Source organism: Cyprinus carpio, chromosome B13 (genome assembly GCF_018340385.1).
Source record: "Cyprinus carpio isolate SPL01 chromosome B13, ASM1834038v1, whole genome shotgun sequence".
NCBI classification, from domain to species: Eukaryota; Metazoa; Chordata; class Actinopteri; order Cypriniformes; family Cyprinidae; genus Cyprinus; species Cyprinus carpio.
Window position 1 is genome coordinate 23,237,831 of NC_056609.1, and position 20,961 is coordinate 23,258,791.

Consider the following 20,961-nt stretch of genomic DNA (forward strand, 5'->3'; position numbering starts at 1 on the left):
GTATCAGGATTCGTCGGTTCTCCTGCAGGCTGAGGGAAAGGTATGCTGAGCAGCCGTGGACACTACCAACGTCAACTGCAGAGGGGTGGTCTTTCGTCCACGCTTGGTTAAATGTAAACACCTCGACCGCGCAAAGATAGCACAGCCTCTGCGTTGCTTTTAAAAACCGAGGGAAAGAGGCGCCGTGTAGCAGTCGCGTGTCCGGACGATTCCTTTGGAGTTTGTCACCCCTCCTACAGACGTTTGGGAAATTCCCTCCACATGTATAGTGATTTGTTAGAGTTGGGGAGCCTGATGGGGTTGAGTTCGCAGCTCGGGATTATGCGCTAGACTGGCGGGCGTAACGTTAGAGAGGAATCAGAGCAAGAGTTACATGGAGGAAGGTGTGTTTGGGAATACTTTGGGAATACGCGTCACCAAGAAGGTGAGTTTTGTAGTCTTAACTTTAATATTTCGCCTGTAAGGGTGCCAGGGTTTAATGATGGTTAAGTTCTCTTGCTTTTCCCAAATAACTTATTCTACGTGGCAGCGCTGGCCCGCAGAATCACACATACACGCGTGCGCGCACGCTCTCCGATGGAGCTTGACCAAAACACAGCAGTGTGTTTGCATTCTGCCTTGCAAATTTACCATGGTAACGATAAGTTAGTTTCCACCATGAAGCCAGTTACTACAGTTAATTTTACTATAGTAAAAGTTTGGTCACTTGGCATTAGTCACCACGTTATGAGATGTTTCACAACGAAGTGGAAAGATTCTGAACGCTTCTTACATTGTTTCACCCTGGTATATTACACAGATTTTGGCGGAAACTTTGTTTACCATGGTAAGTTTCTACCGCTTAAATCCACCTTTAGGTCGTAAAACTACTTCTAGACCATAATATGGCATTCCCTGGCTATTCTTGGAGTAATGTGTTAGTACTTGGGTTGGTTTATAGTACCCAGTAAGCTCAATGGCCTACATAAGTAACCCTGGGGGTTTGTCCAAGTTAAGGTCTGCTGTAATAAGACCCATTGGATGTGTATCAAAACCTGATGTACTGCCCATCTAGAAAGCATTTTAGAGCATCATAGGCATGTTTACTTCTTTATGGGATCTGAGAAACCCAGAGATCCCTTTTAGCATCTCATAAACAATCTTAATATTACAATATTGAGTACTGATATTTAATTTTGTGAGAACTAATATTAAAAAAATTATGTTTGGTAAAACATGCTTTACAGCACTGCTATGACAATGTTACACAAGTTTGAGATTTGGGAGACCTCTAATATTGAACATGAATACTACGTTTAGGTGTTTTTTTTAAATATGTAGTTAATTTTTCTAATGTGTTAAAATTGACTCCAATACAAATAGTAGGTTTACTATGCTGGATAACAATCACTGACATTAATAGATTAATTTTGAAATTACTCTTAATTTTTATATGCACAGCATAGGGACCCTAAACCATCAGGAAGTGATGTCAGTCTCAAAGGAACCTGCTGATTAATTGTATAACAACATGACACGAATCGGAAAAGATTCATTCTTATTCTCCCCCTCTCTCTCCTCGTCTCTTTTGAATTCAGGAATGTTCACAGTTTCCTCTTTGCGGTCAGGGCGGGTTTAATATTAGCCCAGTGCAACTCTACACCGACCGGTGTTTTAAGGGTCTCACGTTTTTCCTCTCTTGTGTTACAGTGATTTTCTCTAAGCACTGATAATCTTTAATGCGTGAGGTTGAAGTGTAGGTCTCTGAAACGGCTTATGCCGTCTTTCTGTTTGTTTCCAGCAGGGGGATCATTTCATTGGCCCCTCAATAATAACTTGTTAGGAGATAAAATTCATTTTGAGTTTATTAGTAATAGTTGTTAGTCAGTTGTATTTTCTAAATTTTACTTTAGTTTTGCTCTTTTAACAACTTCAGATCTGGACTAAAGCATTTTATGTATTCAGCGATTGCTCGTAATAAGTTGTGTTTGTGTAATTTTATAATTTGAATTTCAAAGTGTTTGTGATTTTACCCAGAGTAGGATTCCATCCTTCCAGTCCTGCGTGTCAAATTGACTTCGTCATTGAAGATTTGTCAGTGTGTTTGCTTTGATGCAGGCTCGCCTGAGTCGATCTGTAGTCACATCCTGTGTGTGTTCTCATGTTGTGCCCTGAAGAATAATGAAGTTTAGTTTTGCAGGGCATAGTGTTAAATTTGCTTTGTGTGTTTGTTTGTGGTTGTTTGGTGCCAGAAAGCATTTTCTGCTCTCCTTTTGTTTCCTTTCCTTTTCTTTTTTTTAACCTCAGGATGTTTTCTTTGCTGAGCTGCTCTTCATGTGTGTGTTTGTGTGTGTGTGTGTGTGTGTGTAAATGTGTGCATGTTTGTGGGTGTGTTTGTGAAGTCTTATTTGCCTGAAGGCAGCTAGAATAGATGTTCAAAAAAAGATTTCTCTCTCGAGAGTAAAGATTCCTCTGCCATCTCTGGTCTAACCCGTCCATGTGATTCTGGAGAAAATGGCTCATCTGATTATGCTAACTTGGAAATGTCCCTTAAAGAATGTTTCGTAATTATGTATCTGGACTGTAAACATGAGGTTGCATAATTAATGCTGTTGAGAAAGACATTAAAATCCAGGTATTGCTTGTGATTTTATTGTCTCGTCTGTGTGACCTTTTCTGATCCTCAAGTGAATCATTTTTTCAAAAAGGTTGTCGTCACCTTTATTTATAAAGCTTTTTTTGTTTAAAAGCAACTTCAAAGTAACAAACAGGAAAAAAGCAATTAATGAGGCAAACTTTATCAATTATGAGACAAAGATATTGAACTTCCTTGTACACCTGCATGAGCATGACTATGATCTCACTCCTCATGAACATGCTGCAGCTTTGAAGAAACCGTATCTCTCACATGACATGTTTTTTTGGTGTAACTCTTTAACATTATCAAAGAAAGCTTGCGTTCTGATTGGCCATCTCGGTGGCAGTGTAGGAGTGGTAGAGATGGATTCGTTTACCGGCTCATTTGGGTAGGTTAAGCTGACACGACTATTGTTTGTAGGTTTGTTGTTATTGCGTGTGCAGCGCCCTTGTCCTTTTAACATTGTTTGTATGTAGTTCTTTGTGTTGCCTTTATTATTTGCCTCTCCAACAGCTGTGTTATAGTGATCCTTGTGTGTTATGGATGGAAGTACTCTAAAATATTTTAGTTAATATAGTCTCTGTGTAAAATGAACTTGATTATTATTGAGCTTGGGTTCCTCAGAATAACAGTGAAGATGCAATATAAATAATGTTTAATTGTAAAGTAAAGGCACTACTTTGGGTTCAGTGTCTTAAACAGCGGTACTATTATGATGCCCATCCAGATTTAGCCAGCAACCCTTGTGTTAACAATCTGGATGCGCAATCATTAATAATCCTTTTAAAGATGTTTATAAATCAAAGTAATCTTATGATGTATATATTCAGAATCGGTTTATCACACAGCGTTACATGCACAGGGCATAGATCATAGTTGCAAGAGGAGTTTTTAATAAAATAAAAGCAATGTTGACCATAAATTGTACTATGTGGGCTGATTATTCAAGATTAGCAATCTCAAAAATTTGGGATTGGTAAGATTTTTAACAACATTTTTTTGAAAGTATTCAAGTATTTGGTTACCAAAACTACAAACACACAGTTAAGACTTGTGAAATATTACAATTTAAAATAACTTAAATTATTTCTGTGACGTCAAAACTGAATTTTCAGTGTCACATGATTCTTTAGAAATCATTGCTGATTTGTTATAATTTCTTATCATTATCACTGTTGAAAACAGTTGCCTGTATTTCTGTACATTTTTCAAAGTTCAAAGACAAAAAATGACTCTATGATCTTTTTAGTATACATGCAGGTGTGGTTAAAAAGGTTTAACATGAAATTAGGTCATGATATTTAAAAATTAATCTATGTGTTTACTCCATCCTGACCACAGCTCAATTAGCCCAAACTAATACGTGTTTACTGCTATAATCCTTTGTATAGGCTTGTGTGTGTGTGTTTAAATATAGTTAAAATTCAAACAATATTTTGTCTCCCTCTGGTTCAGTTTACTTTCTTTTTATTTGCCTTTAATGTAATTTTTACAAAAAGGAAAAAAGCATTATTATAAAACACATTGCCAGAAAAAACACAAACTACCAATGTTATTGTAATTAGTAATAAGCTATATCATAGCTTTTCAGAAAACATAAGTGTATCAAATGACCTCCAGCTGAACTGTTTACACCTGTTTTATACACTCCAGATTCCTCTTTTTTTTCTCCTTTGTTACATTCTTTTATTTTGGACTTTAAACCATCCTTTGCCAAAGGCTCTTCTGTATCTTTTGTGCAAGGAGAATGTATCTGCTTTCTTCAATGAATTAAGAACTTAATACAATGGATTTAATAACAGGTGTACAGATGTGATCTGCTCCTCTAATTGTGTCTTCTGATGCGGCATAAAGAAACAGTTCAGTGCATGTGAAAAGAGGAATGTGTCTGGGATTACAATCATACTAAATAACTGTGGACCAACAGTGTCTGAGCAGGTCTGGACTTGCGGATTCCACCTAGCAGTGGCATTTCCTTACCTTTCATACTTGCATGTTTGCTTACTAGTTTTTAACTGGAACTTTCTTAGCACATTTTACTTAACATTGCTGGAAGGTTTTTCTGTCTGCATAGGTTTTATATGTTTCAGTTCTGAGAGGTAAAAGCGCACTGGATGATGTAAGATGGCTCGTAAAAACTAAAGCACTTCAGCAGTCGTCTTTTCAGATCAGGTAAGATTTGATCCCTGAAGGCAAAATGAGGCGGTAACAGGATGACAGGCGTAACATAGGCCTTAATACTATAGCAGATGATAACTGTCTGTGACTGGGACATTATATGCATGTGGGTTGTTTTCATCTCAAAAATGATCCAGGAAGTTTCTCCGTCTTTTTAATAAAGAAATGCCACATATAACATCACGCATAACGTCACACATCCTTACAAATGTGGATTCATGCAATCCTTTCTTCCATTCTGTTTTCATCCTGCTCAGCAGTACCAGCTTAAAATGGCTTCAGAAAGTAACTTTAATAATTCACTTCATAGATTATATGATTTTAGGGCTGTTATTGAGCCTCTTTGGGCTGTTTGGCTGCTTTCCTTTTAACTAGTGTAGGCAATGTTTCTAGAAAACTTAGTCAATCCCTCATGAACTCCTAACCATAACACGAAAAGCCAAAATCCACGTCATTGTCGTCTGATGTATGCATCTGAACGTCACACATCTGTAGTACGTGTAGCAGAGTGAGTGTGTATGTGTGAGAATCAAAGGCCTCTATTGTTGGAATGAGAAGCAGATGTTGGGTGGAATTCTCCTGACTGCTGCACATTTTCCTCTTCTCTCTGTCTCTTGCTCATGCAAAGTTTTCTCGCTACTCCATTTTGCATTTTGCCTGACATTTTTCCATTGTAGCCTATAATTGCTGAAATTATTCATTTTAATGTTACAATAGAACAAGCTTTAATAAAGACCAGCCAAGTGAGCTGAGAAAATGGCATAGCAGTGCATAGGCGGTTCCACAAACCACAAAGAATATTTTATCAATTGTTGAAGCCAAATGGCAGTAAACTTAAGGAAAGAAAATAAGTCTTGAAGAAAAATGTTTAAAGTACTGTGGTTAACTTCGTTTTGCCAAAACTAAACTAATTCCTTATAAGATTTTTTTAAATATGTATTTTTGGCCCATTCATGTATAGATAGCAGCAGAATGTGATGGGAAAGTGACTCAAGTGCTGAGGTTTGGTATAACTTACTTATGATATTTTGAGCTTACGTTAAAAAAAATGCAACTTCAACTTAATAATAGCATTTCAAGTTAATTGATATACACTGAGGAAATTGTCTGTGTTGACACTTATTCATTTGGAATGCACACACTTGTGGTGCATAAATATTAAGGTTGAAAATAACCTGGAATATTCCTTTAAATTTTAGAAATAACATTTGCTGTTTATGTGTGTATTGGATATGGCATATTTGTTGTCATTTGAGATGGAATTCATTCATAAAAAGGGATCAGAGAAATAAGTCATGGTAATATTTCACTGTTATTTTCTTTCTCACTTTGTCAGTTCAGCGGTTTCTGTAGCCTGTGCTCATATCACAGATACTGACAGAAGCAGAGAGAGAGAGAGAGATATCAGTCTGTTAATGTTTCAGGTCTGTTTAAGCAGATGTTGTGTCCCAAAAATGTCTAGAATCACAAAGAGAATTTTGAATCCTGTCATAAGTTTTTATACTTTGCAGTTGGATGAGAGAATTCTAAACAAAGACATGCTGTTCTATCTGTTTGTCGTGTTGTAATGCAGAATATTTTCAGTATTGTTATGAACCGCTTTTATTAGTAGATGCTTAACATTAATCTAACAAATACATCAATTACATTAAATAACAAATTGAAAGTCCTTTCAACTTGCATCAGTTTTTCAAGTTAGTGTGTTATTTGATAACCAGCCTTGTAGTAAGTAGAATAATGTACTGTTATTGTGGATAATAAGTGTACACAATCACTGTTCTGTTTATATAATCTATCTATTTTGCAATAACAACTGGCTGACGGTACATTATCCTTTATATAAGGATGCTGAAACTGACAATAAAATGTCAGAAAGAAGTAGTGCACCATATTTTCTACCTAAATACAAATGCAGAGCACAGAATGTGTGTTTGCAGTGTGTCACAGCTGTCCCATCACTATCAAAAACAGTTTTCCTTGTTCCTTCTGTACTGTGAAGAAAAAATCCAGTGCTGCAGTACTTGTGTTCCCTACAAAATCCAGCAGATAATACTCGTCCAACAGGAATGTTTTCTCGTTGAATTAATTTATTTCTGTCTTTCTCTCTTTTTCAGAATCTGGCACTGGGGCTGCTGTGTGTTTGTGTGGTGTGATTGTGTGCTGATCCAGGAGAAGCTGCTGGTTTGAAACAGTCAGGTTTAGTTTCTCAGATCACTGGGTCTGATTGTGTGTGTGTATGTATGTGTTTTTTTGTGTGTGTGTGTGAGAGTTATTTGATCCCATCGTGACTGGGAGGTACTCAGGGGTGGAGCTCCAGTGAGGGGCACAAATCTACAGGTTCCAGCCTCCCAAACATGAGCAAACTGACTTTCCACAATAACAAGACGATGCAGGACCGCCGGTGTGTGTGTGTGTTCCTCCCGAATGATGAAACGCTCAACATAATAGTCAGTGTGAGTAAAGCTCCGTGCACTCAAAGTGGTGACTTTAAGACAGCACAGCTTCCTGTGATTATAAAAATAAATGGAAAAAATGCAATTGCAATTATTTTTATCTTTTTGTATCGTATACAAAGATTGTTGTTGATGGCAAACATGTTCTAAACATGCCCTTTTTGGGTCCTGCTTGGATGTTGTGGGCTTGCATTGGAAACATAATCTGATCACAAATAAATATTGTAAAAATACATCTCATAATTTCACAGTTTGGTAAGAGTTTGAGACGCAATTTTTAGGGCCATTGTTGCAGACAGCAAAATTATATAAAACATTTCCATTGATAAGTGAAACCTGTTTCCCATTCCCCACTACTGAAACATGCGCAGTATGCCCTTTCTCTCTCTAATACATCTGTTCTTTTCTCTCAGGTTAAGACTGTGTGTCAGGAGTTGTTGGTGCAGGTCTGTGATATGCTCAGGTTGAAGGACTGTCACCTGTTCGGCCTCAGTGTTATTCAGAGTAAGGCACAAAAACTGCCACACACATTCAAAGGGGCTAAAACAGCTTTATACCTTCTTACACATTGACTTGTTTATTAAAGGGTCATGAAACCCCCTTTTTCAGCTCTGGTTAGTTCTCATCACAGTTTTAGAAAACGCTAAAATAAAGTGGGCGTGGAGGGGGAAGAGGGGAAACTGACAACATACACAACGTTTCTCTGTTAATGTGTGCGATGTCATCTCACAGTCTGAAGCATCTGTCATAGCAAATCACACATGCTGTTGTGCATAATTAAGCAAAGCATCTTCTCCTAGGATAAGAACATGCAGTCTCATGAATAATTTAATAGACACCGAAGTGTCAACGATCTACTATCGTCCTTTGCCAAGTCACAAATTGTGACGTCAACACGATGTAGATTTTAAACCCGGAAGATGAAAATAGTGCAAAAAAACTTAAAGGAACACTCCACTTTTTTTGAAAATAGGCTTATTTTCCAGCTCCCCTAGAGTTAAACGGTTGAGTTTTACCGTTTTTCGAGTCCATTCAGCTGACCTGGCGGTAGCACTTTTAGCTTAGATTAGCATAAATCATTGAATCTGATTAGACCGTTAGCATCTCGATCAAAATTGACCAAAGAGTTTCTATATTTTTCCTATTTAAAACTTGACTCTTCTGTAGTTACATTTACTAAGACCGATGGTAAATGAAAATTTGCGATTTACTAGACCGATATGGCTAGGAACTATACTCTGATTCCGGTGTAATAATCAAGGTACTTTGCTGCCGTACCATGGGTGCAGCAGGTGCAATGATATTACGCAGCACCTGAAAATATTCCCAGCTAGGTAACTTCCAATAAGCCTATTTTCAGGTGCTGTGTAATATCATTGATCTATGCTAAGTTAAGCTAAAAGTGCTACCGCCAGACCCGGAGATCGGCTGAATGGATTCGAAAATGGTAAAACTCAGTGGTTTAACTCTAGGGGAGTTGGAAAATGTTCCTTTAAAATTAACCAGTTTTCTCCAACGGTTAAAATTATCAGATGCTAACATTGTCTTCTATGATGTGCAACACAAACACCTCTCAGGAAATCTCAGGAAAAGTAGTCTTGGGTTTCACGATCCTTTAAAAAAAAAACATTACATATTTTACATGGCTCTCTGTGCTTGATTCTGATTTGTCAGTTCTGTGTACACATATTTTAATATTAAGGATGCTACACTGTATTGATTATCCCAGGTATCCAGGGTTTTGAATCTTGTCTATCACTCTTTGATGTCTTAAGTCTCATGATTAAATAATTTCAACTCAAATATCAAAATTGTACGTCCAATTCTTAACCGCACTCCAACCTCCAACTGCACTCCAACCAGTCTGCTGTTTATTTCGATATTTTCCTGGTCTTGTCCACCGTCATGGTTTTATTTGCCGTTTTATTTGACTGAATTTTTCCCCATTATCCATTACATATATATTCACACACATTAAAGATCTAAGTGCATGTGTGTTTCAGTGTTATAATTGTGCTTTTTCTCCTAGACAATGAACACATATACATGGAACTGGGACAGAAACTGTCCAAATATTGTCCAAAAGAGTGGAAACGGGAAGCCAGCAAGGTATCGTGCACAAAGAGTTTAATTTTTCTTGGAAAAAAAACATGTTTTTTTGTTGCACATTTTAACTGAATTTTTTTCAACTGTAGGGAATTGACCAGTTTGGACCTCCAATGATTGTTCACTTCAGAGCACAGTATTATGTTGAAAATGGCAGACTTATCAGGTGAGACACACGCATATCTACACCACTATTCAAAAGTTTTGGGTCAGTAAGATTAAATGCATTTATTTAATCAAAAGTGACATACACTTTTACATTAGTACAAAAAAATCTATTTCCAAATATATTCTTTCTATTCATCAAAGAATTCAGAAAAAGTATCACTGTTTCCACAAAAATATTAAGCAGCACAACATTTTTCTACATTGAGAATAATAAAAATGTGCCTTGAGCACCAAATCACCATCTTGGAATGATTTTTGAAAGATCATGTGACTGAAGTAATGACTGCTGAAAATTCTGCTTTGCGATCACTATAAAATGATACCGCTGAAAACAGTTTTTAATTGTAATAATATTTCACAGTGTTACTGTTTTTACTGTATTTTTCAATCATGTTCTATGTCTGTCTTGTAGTGATCGCGTGGCCCGGTATTATTACTATTGGCACTTGCGGAAGCAGATACTGCAGTCTCAGTGCATCCAAAGAGAAGAGGCTTATTTCCTTATGGCTGCATTTGCGCTGCAGGCTGACCTGGGAAACTTCAAACGGAACAAACACTTTGGTGCCTATTTCCAGCCGGAAGCATATTTTCCCTCCTGGGTAAGTCTGCTCAGCACCCCATTAAACGGCTTCCCGATGAATCATTATGCTGATCAAACCTGTTAAATGTGCTCCAACCGCCCTCTGTGTGTGGTTTATGGGCCCCACTGTGCTGTCCCTGAATTTAACAGAACCCATTGTAAAAAGATGCTTTGTTCATCAGTGCATGTAGAGGATTGAGGTTAAAAATAGTCAGAAGCTTTTAAAAGGAATCTTGTGTGCATTAGCTCTAGGCTTGCTGAGCTGTTCTCTCATCTGAATTCACATGGTGTGAGACACTGCTTTACTGCATGATGGTGCAGTCAGAGATAGACTGCTCTGTTGTACCCTGAGGGATTACAGACATTCCTAATAGGACTGTAATGATGATTTTTGTATTTTTATGAATGTTAAGAGTTCAGGGACATCACAAGAGCCAAGGCTGACAACTAGGATTATCTGCTGTATATCTGTCTTATTATTTTCCAAATCAGCAGTAGTTTAACATTAGCAATTTTCCACACCTGCCAATGGGTGTGCTGAGAAAATGTATCACAAAACTGTAAAACATTTCACTGTAAAATATTATTACAATTTAAAATAATATTTTTTGGAATCTGTGATACTTTTTTCAGGAATCTTTAACAGCATTTATTCCAAAACAGAAATCTTTTTCTAACAATATAAATTTACTATCACTTTTTTTATCAGCTGAACACATCCTTGCTGAATAAAAGTGTTAAAGGGGTCATATGATGCAATTTCAATTTTTCCTTTCTCTTTGGAGTGTTACAAGCTCTTGGTGCATAAAGAAGATCTGTAAAGTTGCAAAGACTAAAGTCTCAAATCCAAAGATATTCTTTATAAAAATTGAGAGTCAACCACTCCTACCTAAAACGGCTCATTCTAACACGCCCCCACATGTCTATGTCACGATGTGGGAAGATTTGCATAACGTTGCCCAAACGTTCACGCAAAGAAAGAAGGCGTAGCTTTTATTCTCGCTTTTGCCGCTGCCATGTTGTGGAGACGCTGTGTGTTTCATTGTGAAAATGAAACTACTTTGTTTGGACTTCAGACTTCAGACTTTGGTTTTATGTTTACGTGGCGCGATACACCACACAACGTGTAAAAAGACAGTATAAGTCATTATAATCTGTAATTATGTCCCCACTGGATGCAACACATGCCTCGTTTATAATGGGTTTTATTGTTTTTGTCTTGTCGCGCCGTTGTTCTGACCAGGACTCTGCATCACAGTATGGTAAGGGGCGTAACATTTTCATAACACTCTTGAGGTATTCGGCCAATCACAATGTACTGGAGAGCTGGCCAATCAGCGTACACCTTGCTTTTCAGAATGATGAGCTTTGTAAAAATCGATGCGTTTCAGAAAAAAGCGGGGCATAGAGGAGCAACAATAATATGCATTGTGTTTTTTGAACCTTAAACTGCAGAAACACATTTCATTACAACAAATACACAACATAATGTTCTTTTTAGCAAAGTTGTATGACCCTTTTAAATTAAAAAAGAAAAAAAAAAAAAGTGAAAAAAATTAGATTGACCCTGAAACTTTTCAATGGTTGTATATATTGTTACAAAATATTTCTGTTTCAATAAATGCTGTTCTTTTTAACTTTTAATTTATTTTAATTATTAAGAATAATTAAGAATAACTGGAAAATCATGTAAATTTATCAGTCAGAAGGTGTGCTTTATTATTGTTCTGGGTCTGTCTTTTCTAGGTAATTGCAAAGAGAGGATGTGACTATATTCTCCGTCATATCCCAAACATGCACAAAGAGCAGTTTGCTCTTACGGCATCAGAGGCCCAGCTGAAGTACATAAAGGAAGCAGCACTCTTGGACGACGTGACTGTTCATTATTACCGCCTTCACAAGGTCAGAAAAGAACTATTGACTCTGTGTGAGTGTTTGTGTGCATACAGACTGATAATATGTATATATTTGTTTTTATGGATCAGGATAAGAAAGAGCTAGATGCTTCTTTAACTCTGGGACTGACCTTACGTGGGATTCAGATTTTTCAGGTATGCTGTTTGAACACTTACTGAAGTTACACAGCAGATTGTATAAAATACAGCTCTTATACATTGTGTGATGTAGTGATGGTCACATTTTTTTTTTCTTTTCAGAATGTAGGAACTGTCAGGCAACTCTTGTATGATTTTCCCTGGACCAATGTGGGGAAACTGGTGTTTGTGGTCAGTATTACAGTGCTTTATTAGTATGATTTAAAGGTGTAGTATATCATTCTGTCCCATTAGGGTCACAGTGTTTACACTTTTCAGAGGAATCAACCATTGACTCATTTCCTGTCCACAGGGGAAGAAGTTTGAGATTCTTCCTGATGGTTTGCCTTCAGCCAGGAAGCTCATCTACTACACAGGCTGTCCTCTGCGCTCACGACACCTCCTGCAGCTGCTCAGCAACAGCCACCGGTTGTATATGAACCTGCAGCCTGTGCTGAAACAGGTTCGGCGACTGGAGGAAAGTGAAGGTATCTTGAGAATATGCATAATAAATTTGCTGGAATGGGAACATTTCTTAAGCTAGTAATTGAAATGTAAATGAAATCTGTGATATATAAACAGTTATAGACCTTTAAAACAAGCAAGATGATAAAATTAACAAATAACAATTCAATGGCATATACACTGTAAAAATTCTTTTTTTCAACACAAACTATTATTGGAATTAATTTTACAAGAAAATACTTCAGTCTTCCTACATCAACATTTCATGTTTAATTCAATGTTACTTGCAATTTCTTTGTAATTATTTGTGAAATTACTAGCAATTCTGAAGGAAAATAATTGCTATACCAGTGTATAAATCATGATTAAATATATTAACAATTAACTGACCTTACAAACATGGACATACTCAGCAGAATAAAATGTTCTTTTCTTTTTTCTTTAGTTGTGTTGTCATGGAAGTGTTATTGTTTTGTTTTACAAAGGACCCAGAGCATATGGTTGACATTATTAAACTGTGTGTGTTCTCAGAAAAGAAGCAGTACAGGGAGTCATATATCAGTGATGCTCTGGAGGCGGACATGGATCATCTGGAGCAGCGTTCACGTGCCAGCGGTAGCAGTGCAGGCAGCATGTCAAGACCCAATCCCTTTTCACGACACTCCACCACGAGTCATGGCAGCTCCCGCACATCCGGCGTCGACACTGATAGTTTCCGAACACCTACCAACACACCCCACCGACCGCTGAGAACACATTCTTCTTCCAACACCAGTCATGCCAGCACGCACACGTCTGGCATCGAGAGCAGCAGCAAGGAGCACTGCCTGGATGAAGATGGTAGGGGAGACACGCAGATGAATATGACACTTTTCTGACAGCCGATATTTGTAATTCATTACACCAGTAATAACAGTATCAATAATAAATGCTGTATGATGAAATGGGTGCACTGATACATCTGTACTGATCTTAGTACTGAAGCAGTAGCAGTTTCAACGCTCAGAGTCTCTGTGTGTTTGTGTTTCTTCAGAGATTGAGATGCTGGTTGATGATCCGAAAAGTTGTGAAGATCTTCACGATTTAGATCTAAACCAGGAACTGTGTATTCACATCACAGAGGACATGCTGTCAGCACAGAACAACGGATGCTCTGGTACAAGCATATATTAGATTATATGTGTCTCTATACCACAAAACCAGTCTTAAGTCACTGGGGTATATTTGTAGCAATAGCCAAAAATACATTGTATGGGTCAAAATGATTGATTTTTATTCTATGCCAAAAATCAAACCAAAAATCATTAGGATATTAAGTAAAGATAATTTTACATGAAGATAGTTTGTAAATTTCCAACTGTAAATATATTAAAAAAAAAATTTTGATTAGTAATATGCATTGCTAAGAACTTCATTTGGACAACTTTAAAGGCAGTTTTCGCAATATTTAGATGTTTTAGCACCCTCAGATTCCAGATTTTGTTCCAAATAGTTGTATCTTGGCCAAATATTGTCATATCCTGACAAACCATACATCAATGGAAAGCTGATTTATTCAGCTTTCAGAAGGCGTATAAATCACAATTTTGAAAAATTGACCCCTATGACTGGTTTTGTGGTCCATGGTCACATTTATTAGTAATACTGTTATAGTTACCTTTTTTTAAAAAAAATAAAACTTCCAGCAAGGATGCATTAAATTGATCAAGTAAAAGCATTTATAATGTTGCTTTAGATTTCAGTTTCTTTCGGTAGATCCTGGGACCTACATACTTAAAGAAAGGAGTCCATATCTGATAAAACACTTTCCCTTTTGACCAGTAGGTAACATATTTCAATGAAAGACCATAAATATTACTTTAGGCCACTCTGACACTGTTGGCAGTTTATCCTAGATCCATAGAAATAAAATATTCTTATGAGCAGTCTAAATAAGGAGATTAAACAACTTAGTGTCTGAAATGCTGTTTATATTCTAATCAGCAACACCTAACAGCAAATAAAGTGGTTTGAGGTTCATCCTGTATTAAATATAAGTCAAATCTGTATCCAATAAGCTTTAATATGTACATAATTTCAACAAATTAACGCAACCTTCTATTTAATTCTGAAAAAAAAAAAAAAAAAAGTAGAAATTTTCACAGCATATAGTAAGTAGCACAGCTTTTTTCAACACTGGTAATAAGAATGCTTCTTCAGCACAAAATCAGCATATTAGAATGATTTCTAAATGCTTGGGTGTATCGACCACACCTGTTGCTGACAGGTGGATAAATTCAAGCTGTGTCTTCTCTGGAGGCCGACATTAGCTGTAGATTGACCTTTTAGTGCCACCTTCAGTCACTTTGTCAGTCATATTTTGAAATGATCATTTTCAGGCCTGGAAAAGTCATTGGAGATTGATAAATTCCCAAAGGTCATGGCAATTTATACTCTTCTCTAAAACATTTTCCCCCGGTTTCACAGACAGGGCTTAAGCCTAGTCCCAGACCAAAATTTAAGTCTAAGCTGTTCCAACTGAAAGAAACTTACACTGATTGATCTTAAATATATCAATGCCTTTGTTTCGTCTCAAGATGCACACTACTAATGTTTTTTTTTCTAAGGCACGTTTATAAAAAATATTTAAATGTCCTAATTGAACTATGGCCTAATCCTGGTTTAGTCCAAGGCCTTTCTGTGAAACCAGGCCTATATTGACTAGAAATTGGTATTTTTTTCAGTGCTTTATAAAATGATTTTTAAAAATCCAAACACAGTAATAATGGAAGGCTAGAAAAGCTGTGGAAGTCACAAAAAAGTATGAGAATCCATTTGTCTTAATTGACAAGTATCATTGACCTTAGCTTTAAATGTCTGATAAGAGAAAATGATTGTTAATGATACATGTGTGTTGTCTATGTGTTTGTGCATTTCAGGGTTAGTGGTGAAGGAAGTCAGTTCTTCCACATCCAGCTCATCAGAGACCGTCGTGAGAATGAGGGGCCAGAGCATCGAATGTCTTCCCCAGGTGCACCTATACACACACACGTTTACACACAACAGGTTACAGCTGTTAAATGACACTGTCTCAACCACTGAAGTCAAACCGAGGACATCCACTCTGCATTTTGAACTGCATGGTTCTGTTGAGTAATCCTGTAATCTCTTTTAACAGTGCAGGTAACCCCACTTCCTATTATCAGTATTTGTTTAGGGCAGCCTTACCCTACACCCAACAGCACTGTCGTTTCTCATCTGTGAATTCATGTGAGTGTACAGCTAACCGCTCTCTGAGATTTTAGGGTTAGTTGAGAGTTAGTGTAGTCTGTGATTTCTGTGTTTTAATGCAGCTTGTCAGTTTCCTAAGTGCTGACGTGCGTTTTATTGTCTTTGTTTTATTAGACCGCGATGGGCATGAAGGGCCAGGGCTCTGCAGACCGGCACAGCCAATCACTGGATGATGTTCGTCTGTTCCAGAGGAACTGTCAGGAGTGGGCGGAGCTTTGTCAGGACACCGCACATAGCTATACGTTTGGCTGCGAGCCAGACCTCGGGGACACGGTCGGCTGTGGGTACCAGGGACTTGCAGATCAGTGCGCAGGCATCCGGAATAACCAACATGCATTTCCCATCAAGAGAACCAGCAAGTATTTTTCTCTGGATCTGGACAGAGAAGATCTGACCACAGAACACTTGACCACCGAAGCAGAACCAGAGTTCGTGGTTTAAGGCAGAGTATTGAAAAGAGCCTCAGAACGCATTAAAATATTTTATTCTGTTATTTACTAACTGTGATGTTATTACAAACCCAGCTTACTTTCTTCTTTGGAACACAAAAAGAGAAATTCTGATAACCGTGCTGGTTGCACTTTTGATGGAAAAAAGATGGAAAAAAAAATCATAAATCTTCTGTGCTATAGACAGGGTAGTGACATGATGGTAGGAATGAAAACGAGGTTGCAAGGGATGAAAGTACAGTATTTAATAACATCCAAAACACTTTTAGAAGACAAAAACTTTTGAGAGTTATAAGAATTCCACATGATCTAGGAACCATTCTGAAGTCTATCACTACAGCCTCGTTTTCAATCATGTATATCCAAAAAGGAAAATTCTGCTGTCATTCACTCACGTTAACGTTGTTCCAAACTTGTATGCATTTTTTTTCTTCTGCTGAACACAAAAGAAGATATTGTGAAGAATGCTTATAACCAAACAATTTTGGTTCCCATTGATTTCCATTGTATTTTTTGTCCATATAATGTTAGGCAATGGGAACCAAAACTGTTTAGTTGCCAGCATTATATAAATTATGAATAAATTATTTTGTGTTCCACAGAAACAAAAGGCACACAGGTTTGAAATTACATGAGGGTGAGTACTGTAAATGATACAAAAGTTTAATTTTTGGGTGAACTATTCATTTAAATTCAGTATGGCATCTACCTTGACTAAGGTCTTTGTTTCAGATCTAATAAAGATAAAACTTCTATATAATAGTTTTATGAATGGATGTTGCTACTTTTATGTTGCTTTTTTTTTTTTTTTTTTTTTTTTAAGTTTGACAGCCCTGGTTACCATTTAATTTCATTATATGGAAAAGAGCAGCATGAACAATCTGCTAAACATCTCCTTTTGTGTCCCACAGAAGAGAAAATAAATTATACAGACTTGGAATGACTTAGTAAATGACAGAATTTTTCATTTTTATGTGAACTATCCCTTTAAGGTCATTTACTATGTGTGTGCATGTGCATCCAAAACAAGCAAGAGAATCTGCAATATCCTAATGCCAAAATACTAAAATCTAGAAAAATCTGCCTTACCCAAGTTTCCAAAAGTTTGTGTGTGTGTGTGCGTGCTGTCCTAAGCAAACCTTCAGTGCCTTGAATTCACTATGCAGGTTCTCAGAACTCAAAACTAAAGTTTCTGCACTCCTGTTTACTTCCACCCTCGTCTCCAAGGAAGCGCTCCAGTCTTGACTCCAAGAATAACACTAAACCTAATGAGCTTTTTGGGATTGTGGTAACTGAATCATGTGAGCATCATAATCAGAGGGCTCAGTGCCGGGTGTGCCGCCCCGCAGGATGAACGACTGATGGGATTTCAGGCCGTTGAGGCTCTTGATTTAGAGACGTTTGCACACAGCCGATACTGTTGCTGATCAAGGGGGAAAAATCAGTCTTCCATAGACTTTCCTTTAGAGTTTCCCATTTTCTTTATGCGTCTGATGATTTTGTTTATCTGTCAAACTGGAAGTTTATTTCTTTATGTAGTTTTATAAAGAAAGACAGCTATATGTGTGTGTTTTAATGGTGTGTTGCCTGTCAGTATTAAGCTGTTAATGGGAGACAGTATTAGAAACCTTATGTAAAGGTTGCAACATGCAATTCTTCCATTTAAACAAAAAAGAGAGTGTATGGACACTCAATTCAAAGGAAGGTAGACACTAAAGATGAAGAATCAGTGCAGATAAACCCACTTCCAATTAAAAGCTCCTCTTTTTTGCATGGGCGGTTTGGATGAACAGCACTTAAAAGCTCATGTGCATGTGGACCTTCGTGTCATGACTTTGTGCGTTCTGCTGAACATTAGTGCACTACATATAGAGACCCTCACCCATCTTCACATTCACCTCTCTGCCCCTTTGTAAAGCAGCAAAGAATTTGAATTGGCCAAGCCATCTTATAATAATTTTGGTTGCTGTTGGAGCTCATGGTGACTGAACACTTGCATCAGTTCTGCATACATGGGCTCCGTGTACTGTTTACCCTTTGTGTCTGCAGCTAGACTTTGTCCTTTCTGTGAAAGGAATTCCCTATGTGAAAATTATTTTCCCCAAAAATTATTTTTTGCGGACCCATTCGACTCATTTGCTCACTCATGACAGTGTATTCTGTGCCTTGCAGGTGCCAAAGTCCTCAAATGTTTGCAATAAAAAGGTACCTTCATTTGTAATTAAATTGGTCTTGTTGTTTTCGTCTGCAGTACTTTAAAGAAATGTGCTTCATAAGTGTTCCAGATAATCCCATGAATCATTCTTTCCTGATGTTAGTGAATAACACCGTAATTAATATAGGTTACAACAGTTTCAAGGTTCTCAAATGTGATTAAACATAATCCTTTGAATCGCATTTAATCATTTTTAATTACCCTGATAATTTTTTTTTTTTTTTTTTTTTTTTTTTTTTTTTTTTTTTTTTACAATTACCAAGTTGTTTTTGAGCTGGATTTTGCATTACTTCGCACTTTTTTTTCTTCTAAAAAATAATTGTTGGTGGTGATGCACATTAAAATGCAAATAATAGAACAATATAAAAAAATCTTAATAGTGCAATGAATAAATTTATATTTTATTTTTTTTATATAAAATTGTATAACATTTTTATATTAAATAAGTATATTACAATAGTAACAGAAAATGTCCACTCATACAGACTTGATAGATAGGTTTAGAAATGTTAATTTTTTAAACATTAAATAAGCAATAAAATGGGGAACAATTATAAAGCAATAATATATGATATTATGTATGATGAAGCCGTTGCCTTTTTCCTCTTTGTATTAAATTCAAGCCAATGTGTGTGCATCATCTATAATAAACCTGATCTGCAAATGAATAAGTATTTCTTTATTTTTTTGGACAGGCTTATAGCAGCAGACACAACATGTTATGTAATGTTATTCAATTTACAAGTTATTACTACTATTATTATAGATCAGTTGTAATTTGCCACTTTAACTGAAGTGGTTCTCATGTTGATGTCCAGGTCATGTCGCTCACATCTGTGGTGTCTCTTTAGAGCAGTCATATCTCCCTGGTTGTAAACTATGCTAATGAGAGACAGAAAACAGCATTAGTCTTCACTTTGCCAAGGTTGTGAATGCCTCATCAAGGCCCTTCTGTTCTGGACACACAAAACACTTGGACAGATTATCATTCAGACCTTGGAAAGGAGGCAGAGAAACAATATATTTTAAACAAATTCTATGTGCAAGCTAAGAATAATAGATTTTAAAATGTTACTAAAAAGGACATGAATATATCTACATATTATTTTCACAGGAATCTAATTCGCATTTTTTTCGTGTCACACAGCAGAGGGCGACATAAGTACATCATAAAGTGATTATTTAAAAAAAAAAAAATTTTTAAGATTAAAGTTGACGTCGGTGTATACGTACTCTGCATTTTCACTGTTGTTGTGGTTGTTTGTGCACAGTTGTTTACATGATTGTTTTGTGTCTATTTTCCAGCTCACAGGACAGGCTACTCTACGATTAAATTAGTTAGTAACTGACATTATACTTTCTCCAGGGGTGTTTGAGGGCTCATACAACCTCCTGATTTTAAAATCAATTCTCATTCTTTTTTATAATTGGAAAATTTAATATACTAAATTGTGTGATCGTTTCTATATGTAGGATACACTGTTCAAAAGTCAAGAGGATTTTTATGTTTTTCAAAAAGTCTCTTATTTTTAATACAAAATAAAGTAAAGACTGTAATATTATTATGCTGCTATTATGGTTTAAAATGACTGTTTTCTATTATATTTTAAAATGTGATTTATTGGTAGGCCTATAACAGCAAAGCTGAATTTTCAGCAGCCATTACTCCAAACTTTTAAACGGAACATGTATGGTAGCTTGTTATTTTTAAGTTGAAAAGTAAAAAATGTAGTGAAATAAAAAAGGAGAAATATCTAGCTTTTTTTTTTTTTTTTTTTTTTTTTTTAATATCTTCTCTTTGTTTTAAGAATGCAAAAATATTTCTGTTAATCAGTTTTTATTTTGTCAGATTCTGGGGCTTAACGTCTATTTGCTTATGCCTTATTAAATCGGAATAATATCAAACCATGTAATTAGCAGTATGAATATGAAACAGTTTTATTTAACAAAGAATTCACTCTCATATTGTCTCCAGTAGGCTACTCTGGTGTTATGACAGTTTTAGTCACCTTTTCCAAAGGTCATTTAAAGTTTCAAAAGAATTTTATTTCAATTGCAAAAATATTGAATGTTTTCCATTACACTATCAAAATATAGCAGACTAATATTTGATAATTAAAGGACACCTTTGTGTGTGTGTATGTATGTGTGTGTGTGTGTGTGTGTGTGTTTTATCTGCACATGATTTTTTTCTTTTATTTTCTGTTAATGTGTTTGTGACCGTTAATGTACAAGTGGTTTCTGGAAGCTACGCTCGCTTTGAATGTTCAGTGTTTTTCCCGCTGGTTATTTGGTGCTGTGTGTTCCAGTAGGTGGCGCTGGTGTTCCGTTCTGATGCTGTAAGCGGGTTTTTCGAGCAGCATTCAGCTGGTTTCACAGAATGTTTACTGGTCAAAAGACGAGGGTTAACACACACGCTGGTTTTTA

General features: G+C 36.5%; 1 protein-coding gene across 3 annotated transcripts; it reads left to right on the forward strand.

The window, feature by feature from the left end:
* frmd6 (FERM domain containing 6) lies at window positions 1-16,349 on the forward strand. Of its 3 annotated transcripts, none has more exons than XM_042737366.1 (15): window positions 1-424; window positions 6,910-7,248; window positions 7,662-7,752; window positions 9,278-9,357; window positions 9,444-9,520; window positions 9,935-10,121; window positions 11,849-12,004; window positions 12,088-12,153; window positions 12,259-12,327; window positions 12,449-12,623; window positions 13,132-13,440; window positions 13,634-13,756; window positions 15,519-15,610; window positions 15,786-15,849; window positions 15,985-16,183. In XM_042737366.1, the coding sequence occupies exons 2-15, from the start codon at window positions 7,150-7,152 to the stop codon at window positions 16,041-16,043; spliced, it is 1,647 nt and encodes a 548-aa protein (XP_042593300.1). In that variant the 5' UTR covers window positions 1-424; window positions 6,910-7,149; the 3' UTR covers window positions 16,044-16,183. The 3 variants fall into 3 exon arrangements, 2 of the variants coding, with proteins under 2 accessions (XP_042593300.1, XP_018979832.2); XR_006156318.1 differs by having other exon boundaries at window positions 3-424; window positions 15,758-15,849; window positions 15,985-16,034; XM_019124287.2 differs by lacking the exon at window positions 15,786-15,849 and having other exon boundaries at window positions 4-424; window positions 15,985-16,349.
* Window positions 16,350-20,961: the final 4,612 nt, after the last annotated feature.

Bases quoted from the DNA above. Each gene is read 5' to 3' on its own strand.
- frmd6 (XM_019124287.2), top strand. From the start codon at position 7,150: ATGAGCAAACTGACTTTCCACAATAACAAGACGATGCAGGACCGCCGG. The intron at 10,122-11,848 runs GTAAGTCTGCTC...TGTCTTTTCTAG, and splicing joins AAGCATATTTTCCCTCCTGG to GTAATTGCAAAGAGAGGATG. The intron at 12,328-12,448 runs GTCAGTATTACA...TCCTGTCCACAG, and splicing joins TGGGGAAACTGGTGTTTGTG to GGGAAGAAGTTTGAGATTCT.